At 34.6% G+C, this 8,024-nt stretch overlaps 2 protein-coding genes across 2 annotated transcripts in view; one reads left to right on the top strand and one right to left on the bottom strand.

Moving 5' to 3' along the window:
• The window catches only part of LOC101514756 (chloride channel protein CLC-b), a 5,362-nt gene extending 4,550 nt beyond the window's left edge, over nucleotides 1-812 (top strand). Inside the window, exons 5-6 of the mRNA XM_004513135.4 lie at nucleotides 1-403; nucleotides 514-812. The exon at nucleotides 1-403 is cut by the window's left edge and continues 762 nt beyond it. Coding sequence (XP_004513192.1) covers nucleotides 1-403; nucleotides 514-621 — 511 coding nt within the window. The 3' untranslated portion in view covers nucleotides 622-812. The remainder of the gene's footprint in view (nucleotides 404-513) is intronic.
• Nucleotides 735-8,024, bottom strand: part of LOC101515082 (uncharacterized) — a 19,278-nt gene continuing 11,988 nt past the window's right edge. Inside the window, exons 4-15 of the mRNA XM_027337712.2 lie at nucleotides 4,481-4,525; nucleotides 4,323-4,390; nucleotides 4,166-4,220; nucleotides 3,973-4,052; nucleotides 3,783-3,866; nucleotides 3,042-3,155; nucleotides 2,409-2,527; nucleotides 2,194-2,311; nucleotides 1,827-1,960; nucleotides 1,588-1,741; nucleotides 1,419-1,498; nucleotides 735-986 (exon numbers count right to left, since the gene is read on the bottom strand). Coding sequence (XP_027193513.1) covers nucleotides 893-986; nucleotides 1,419-1,498; nucleotides 1,588-1,741; nucleotides 1,827-1,960; nucleotides 2,194-2,311; nucleotides 2,409-2,527; nucleotides 3,042-3,155; nucleotides 3,783-3,866; nucleotides 3,973-4,052; nucleotides 4,166-4,220; nucleotides 4,323-4,390; nucleotides 4,481-4,525 — 1,145 coding nt within the window. The 3' untranslated portion in view covers nucleotides 735-892. The remainder of the gene's footprint in view (nucleotides 987-1,418; nucleotides 1,499-1,587; nucleotides 1,742-1,826; nucleotides 1,961-2,193; nucleotides 2,312-2,408; nucleotides 2,528-3,041; nucleotides 3,156-3,782; nucleotides 3,867-3,972; nucleotides 4,053-4,165; nucleotides 4,221-4,322; nucleotides 4,391-4,480; nucleotides 4,526-8,024) is intronic.

Here is an 8,024-nt window from a genome sequence, read left to right as displayed (position 1 = left end):
TCTTTTGAAAAACACTACACATAACGGCTTCCCGGTGATGGATGATGGGATAATACCACCAGTACGACACGCCAATGGGGCAATGGAACTGCATGGACTAATACTAAGAGCACACCTCATCCAAGCATTAAAGAAAAAGTGGTTCTTGAAAGAGAGAAGAAGAACAGAGGAATGGGAAGCAAGAGAGAAATTTACCTGGGTAGAGCTGGCAGAGAGAGAAGGGAATATTGAAGAGGTGGCTATAACAAGGGAAGAAATGGAGATGTTTGTTGATTTACATCCTCTCACCAATACAACTCCGTTTACTGTTTTAGAGAGCATATCAGTGGCGAAAGCAATGATTCTCTTCCACCAAGTTGGACTTCGTCATCTGCTTGTAGTACCCAAATATCAGGCATCAGGGGTGAGTATATTGAACATACTAGTAAATATCAATACCATTCAAAACTTATGTTAATATTTTAATTATTCAAAATGATCATATAGGACAGACCTAATCATGTGATCTCACAGGTATGCCCTGTAATTGGAATTTTGACCAGACAGGATCTACTGGCCCACAACATTCTGACAGTTTTTCCTCACCTGGCAAAATCTAAAAGAAGACAGAAGAGAAATTGAAGATTTTCAAGTCATTGAATGGCAAGCCGCTATCTACGGACAAGTTGGTTTTTTTCAATGCCATAAAAGTTATTCCTCAGTTTTGTATTCTTGAATCAAAAGCAAGACACAAATGCTATGAAAAACTATATCCATTAAATTATTTTTACAGATTTTATCAAATAATGAAAAAATATTCCCTTTTCCAGTCAGTACAAAACATGAGACTGCTACTAAATTTATTCGTCTCTTTCTTCTGCACAAAATTGGACAGGAGTGAATCATGTGCTCATTAATGTCTACTAGCTCGTTGCAAGTGTTTTTTCTTTTTCTTTCCTGATTTCTTTTTCTGAGGGCCCCTCTTGAACACTGCCAGAACTTCAATGCTGCAAACAATTGGCAAGTGACAAATTAATATTCTTCTACTTTTTTAGGGAGGAGGGGAAGCTATAATAGTATACTCATAGAATCAACTACACAATGTGTCAAAAATTTACTTCTAAAGAACAAAAGGTTGAATATTATAGAATTTCAATTTGAGGGGATAAAAACTCCACAGGGTGTGGCCTGGATTATATATATTGAGTGCATTTTATAGATAAAGGAATACCTGTGAGCATGATGACACGGTACTTACAAGGTCTTATGAGTAACCAATAAGAATAAATCATTAAAAATATAAGTGCTTGAAGTGTATAAAACTATATAAAGGTTTAGGTTTACAAAGCTGAAATGCAAGTAGAATGAATAAAGATTAAAAGAATTAATAAGCACTTTAAGTATAGATAAGCAAATAATCAGGAATTAAAAGAAAATACCTTTGGGTACCAGGAAAGAAATTAAAAGCATGAGCTTTTTCCAAATACCACACCTTATTTGACAATAATGACTTACAGTCCTGTCAGAGAGAAACTTTTAGTGTTAAAATAAAGAGAGATGAAGTTTGATAAATATGAAAGTACATCCAAAAATTTAGTACAGAAGTACCTCCTTAAAACTTTCCCATCCACAACTTATATATATAAGGGTTTGTGGCGCCGATTGAGGAATGTTTGCCTCAGGTGATTTGCTTGCAATCTGAACTGAAGATTCTTTAGCACGTAAAACCCATGGTCTTTTCTCTTCCTGGACCGAATTTGGGCTGGCAGTAAACTTATACTAAATCAGACACTGACTGAGAAATATTTTTAAATTGACCAACCTTGACAAATTCACTAAGAAACAACCGTTCAAGTGAAGACAAAACTTTACGCTCCAGTGATGATATATTCTTCAATGCATCAATAAGAGATGCATCTAGTCCTTTTCTAGGAGGATCAATGACAACAACATCTGAGCCCGCAAGCCACAAAAAAGGATCCTGTTACTTGCAAATGATTCATACAATGAGTTTCAAATAAGATATGACAAGGAATAGGCATGCGAAAATGATTTATCTAGTCCTTTCCGTAAACAATCCTTGCATACATTGATGAAAGAAATATGCATACGAAAATTTAAGTTGTACTTGACAGTTACATATAACAAAAAAATACTTCTAAATTAAATTAAAGCATGAAATATATGACGAGGCTTCAGATATTCAGTACTAACTTTTGAAGCATCTGCATGATGCCAAGTAATGCTGCTCTCGATGGTGGAAGGCAAACGTTCAATAGTCTTCTCAAAAGATACTTTCGACTCTTTGTTAATCTCAATGCATTTAATGGATCTGTAAGACAACATGAAACATAAATCCTTCAAATAACTATGTAGCAGAAATTTAAAAATAAATTTTTTTAGAGGTTCATAGAACCATCAGGTCTTGCCTGCACTTTCTTGTGGCGGCTAATGATAATCCAATGACCCCAGCTCCAGCATACAAATCAGTAACAGATGATTCATATGGAACATATTTTTGTAACTTCTGCAGCAAGATGTCAAAAGCCTGATAATAGAAAGCAAGAAAGATGTATCAATCCTTTCATGGTTACTGGAAGCACTCGGTGACATGAGAATACTCGTCAATGGTTCAAAAGCCTGCATCTCATTTAATGAGATTTCCCTTTCAGTTCGATAACTTCAAATCACAAGCAGCTAAAAAGTATCCCATGCATGCCAGACTGTCAGACCCAAGTATGAAGGTCAATTTCAAGGCCAATTTATCAATGCCCCAGGCCAGGGAAGGTTGATACCAGAAGGAATTGAAGGGGGCACAATGGTAAAGGCCAGATATAATTTGCTCCTAGATATATTTTCATATACTTCTTGATGTAGCTTGACTATATATGTTCATGTTTATGTATGTACAAATAAAAATTTATTTACTTACATGGTATGTAGTGCGTGTGTTTTATGGGCCTTGTGTCCATGCTTTTATAGGAACTAATTCGGAAGGTTTATTAAATGCATACGACAATTTCCATATAAAATTATAAGATCCACCAAATCAGAATCTTTACCCGTGTGTTTGCCTGGCCAAAACTAGAAGGGGCCAATGACACATCAATTCCACCAACATGTTCCCAGAAATCTCTTTCTCCAAGAAGATGTCTCCATCTATTCCCAAAAATTATCTGAGCCAACAAGTAAGCATTTTTTAAAGGCCTGAACTGAATCTTTTGATAGAAACAATTACTCAAGCATGATTAAGTAAGCATAGATTATCTGGAAAGTTTAGGAAGATCTGCATACAAGAAATCTATCAAGCATAGATAAAAGCAGCTTATTTTTATATAATTATTAATATGGATCTATCAAGTTTCAGGGTCTGAACATTCAAAGATTTCTCTTCAAACATGTTCTATTATTATCAACATCATTCCTGTCAAGTGTCATAAGACATCATTTGCAAAATAATCCAAATTGCAAAGTTAAACTTGATATACATTATACAGTCACATATATAATATTTATTAAGATTATATGTTCTCGTGAAGCCGTTTTCCCTGCCAACCATAAAATGTCACCCCAAAAAACAAACAAAATGATAACTATAAATCAACAATATCCATGACTTCAATTTATTTACAGAATCAATATGATTTGTATTCAAACCCAGTACATGAGCCAAGAGCCATCTCTCGTAACTGAAACTACAACATCGATCATACTTGTATGACAGGCAGCATATCATTTTCCATTTTAATCAAATACTAGGGCTACTACCATTCATTTGTTTCATAAAAACAGTATAAACTCACATTTTTATCAGAAGTCTGAAAGTTGGCCCACACAGAATGAATTAAATGAAGCTTGCTCCGTGGCCCACCATTTTTCCATAGAAACTGCAATCAATCAAATTAACCATAACTTTTTAGGATAAAAAGAGAAGTGGCAAGAGAATCTGCTACAGATTAAACAAATATGGTAGAAAGGAAGCAGCAAGCATACATTTGCCAATGCATTCAGTTTGTCTGAACCAGGGGAGTTTTCCTTTCTTGAATTCCAAACCAATGTAACCTGAACCTTACCTGAAACATATAATTTTAAATCAAATAATGGTTAATTAAAAATTCCTTTAACTAAAAGAAAATATCCAATACATTTTTCCCATGTAACTCATGAGTAAGAACCAAGAACTAACCATTCATATATCTTTGTGCAGCGGGAAGAGAAGTGTTGTGTGTTGTCACAGCCATCTGCAAACATCCACCCAGCATCAGTTAATTATCACAATTTCCAAATTTAATTGTTAACTGCATGCATCATCAAGTGCATTCAAATTCTTATAACCAGTTCACCTGAACATATCGCAAATCGCCGGTGCCTTCATCTTCAAGAAATGGTTTAACATCTAATTCAGTAATACCTGGATAGTGTTGAGGAAAAGCCAAATGAATAGAAGAAACTGAAGATAAAAATATAATAAACACACAGGTAATATTAAAAAAGGAAATACCTTGTCTAAGTAGCTCCACGGCAGCATTAATATTAGGATGATGAGCTGCACATAGAAAACAACAGACACAGGCTTAAGTAATATAGTTTCATGTCAACCAAGGAGAACATCAATGAAAAACACACAACAGAATGATAGAAAAACCCATTGTGTTTGGAATAAATAAAATAAAATAATTTCGCCCATATTAGTGAAATAAATATGTATTGTTTTTAAACCCATGTTTGTTATTTTATAACGGAACAACCATATAGGTCCAGTTTGAATTATCTTCTAGCTTAAGAAATTTCTCAACTAAACTAAGTATTTAGTTTTGTCAGAATATTAGAAAATATCTTATAAGATCTTTTATATTATATTACAGTATCATGAGTTATTTCTTTTGATCAATTTATAATCATACAGATATCTTAGAATATCTCTCATTATTATTATAGAGATTAGTATTGAGCCTTTTGTAATCAAGTTAACATAAAACTATCATCAATAATATTCAAACCTTACTATTTTCTCTCCTCCTTTTCACTAAAATCCCACAACTTCAACATGGTATTAGAGCATATTTCGATCCTCCTTGAACTGTCTTGCCAACATTCCGCTTCTGAGTTCCCAATAGTTTGAGAATATAATCATAGTTTCTCTTTTCTAGCATGATCATTCCTTTTTCTGATTGTTGCCACTTCCGCCTACAATCGTCGCTGTTGCCTGCCGCTGTCTGCTGCTGTTGCCTGTCATCGCTGCTGGAAAGGTTTTCCGACACAACCACTTCCATTGTGTGCGGAATTTCCCAATCTACACAGCCCAGAACTTTTTAAGGTCAAAAGTTGCTCGACGCGTGCTTATGTGCCTCCAAAATCCACCGTGTTCATCTCATGCGCCGCCACCAACAGTCTTGAGCTCAGGCGCGTCTGTCTGCCTTCCGGCATAATGTTTCAGTTGTCTAGGTTGAGATTTCCTTCTCGGTTCCAGATCTGTTTTAAGTTTTTTCTTTCGACCCACATGCATACAGCTTGGCAATTTGTCCCAGATACACTGGCCACATCTTTGTCCTAGATGTACTGGCCTTGCCTTTCTCTCCCTAAAGCATGCCTCTCTCTCCTTGAAACAAATTCAAGTTTAAATATTTTGAGTCTCTGATATTATTGGTTTGAAGCTTCCAAATGCAGTTTTTTAGAAGGACGAATCTTACTTAGTTCAATTGTTTGCCATGAATTTCTCTCATGCTGATGATTATTCCGACTATTTGGCTAGGTTGTATTTATAGCAATTTTCTCCAACTTCACCTATATCCTTGAGTTGCCTTTCCATCTTTTTTTATTATTTTGCGGAGCAAAACATTGTTTTCTTATAACAAGCTAAAGCTTAATAAGCTTTAGCTTGAGGGGGAGTGTCAGAATATTAGAAAATATCTTATAAGATCTTTTATATTATATTAGAGTATCTTAAGCTATTTCTTATGATCAATTTATAATCATAGAGATATCTTAGAATATCTCTCATTATTATTATGATTTTTTCTTGATTCAGGATTGAGTCTATGTTTCTCTATAAATAGAGATTAGTATTGAGCCTTTTGTAATCAAGTTAGCATAAAGCTATTATCAATAAAATTCAAACCCTTATTATTTTATCTCCTCTTTTTCTCTAAATCCCACAACTTCAACAAATTCTAACTTTATTTGACGAACAAAAGAAATAAGACTTGAGAATAAAATATTACGAAAAAGTGATTTTTATTCACTTGATGATGAAACTGATTACATAAGGAGTATAAATGCTAAATAGTACAAGTAATTTAATTATGTACAATCAAAATATAGTTGGGAATCAAGAAACTGATTCCCTATAAATGCTATCCTAAAAGGAAATGAAAATAAAACAGAAATCTTAATTAATACATACTAATAACTATACAAATTTGAATCCTATGATTCTGATTTTTGATTTCATAATCAACACTCCCCCTTAATCTGGGTGTTAGATATTTATCATGTCCAGATTGGATTTGATATTTTCATGTGTATTTCTTGGGAGAGCTTTAGTTAGGATGTCTGTTGTTTGATTGCACGATGGTACATGATCAATATTTATAGTACCATTATCAATCTTCTCCTTTATGAAATGTCGGTCAATTTCCACATTTGTTCTATCATGGTGAACCGGGTTCTTTGCGATGTTGATTGCAGTTTTGTTGTCACAATATAACCTCAATGTAATTGGCTAGAACTCTAATTTCATCTTGTATCTTCTTCAGCCATATCTTTTCACAAATCTCTTGAGCCATGGCTCTGAATTCAGCTTCTGCACTACTTATAACTACCACAAATTGTTTCATACTTCTCCAAGTGACAATGTTTCCCCACACAAGGTACTGTATAATTCTGTTCACAGCTTCCGTGTGAACTTCAGTAGGACTTGTCATGTAGCGACTTGCCATGCTCATGACAAATTCAATATCAGGACCATTAAGAATTAGGTAGATTAAATTCCCAACTTAATTTTGGTACCAATCTTTGTCAACTAGAGGATTTTCTTTGAAGTTGTTTCTGCTTACTGATTATGTAGGAGTATTGGCAACCTTACACCCAAGCATTCTGATTTCTTGGAGTAAGTCTAGTGTGTATTTTCTTTCAGAAACATATATTCCCTCCATTGTACGAGCTACTTCCATTCCTAAAAAATACTTAAGTTGCCCTAAGTCTTTCAACTGGATGTTGAGTACCAGTTCTCTCCCCTTTTCTTAGTGCAATAGGAACATCACTGTCAGTTGAACACGTATGGACAGGTTTTGAGTTAGGAAGAGTAATACTTGCAAAGATTCCATTTTCTAGAGCTTGGTTAGATTGATGGCTTTGCACTGGAGCAGTTTTTGACTCTACCACCATATTGTTTTTCTTCCTCCTAGTGTAAACTTTCCAATCAGCTTCTTGTGCAGTACTTTCTGTTAGAATATTAGAAAATATCTTTTATATTATACTAGAGTATCTTGAGTTATTTTCTATGATCAATTTATAATCATAGAGATATCTTAGAATATCTCATTATTATTATGATTTATTCCTAATTTAGCATTGAGTCTATGTTTCTCTATGAATAGAGATTAGTATTTCGTAATAAAGTCAGCATTAAGCTATGTTGAATACTATATTAGAATGTAAATAAAATATATGGGCTGTAAGTATGTAAGTATTCTGGCCCGTTAGCATTACTGTAAATTAGGGTTATTTAATACCCTGTGTCTATATAAAGAGATTCCGCTGTGTAGTTGAAACACACGGGTTATTCTATATGTCTCTCAATACTCTTTATATTCAACATGGTATCTAGAGCCAACTGAGAGACAAACCCTAATCGTCAACTACCCGGTCGACCCACTGTCTCCGGTGAATATTTTTTTTCGGCGAACCGTGTTCTCAAACTCCGGTTTCCCCCTTCTGCCGTTGATACGCTGATTCTTCAATTTTTGTTCAGCCGTTCACGCTTTACCGTCGCTGCCGTTACTGTTTCTAACGCGTTTTTTCGACGAGCGACCACTCCATCAGCG

This window comes from Cicer arietinum, chromosome 3 (assembly GCF_000331145.2).
Source record: "Cicer arietinum cultivar CDC Frontier isolate Library 1 chromosome 3, Cicar.CDCFrontier_v2.0, whole genome shotgun sequence".
Classification (NCBI taxonomy): domain Eukaryota; kingdom Viridiplantae; phylum Streptophyta; class Magnoliopsida; order Fabales; family Fabaceae; genus Cicer; species Cicer arietinum.
The sequence above is the reverse complement of the archived record's forward strand: the minus strand, read 5'-3'. Positions and strand labels throughout refer to the sequence as shown.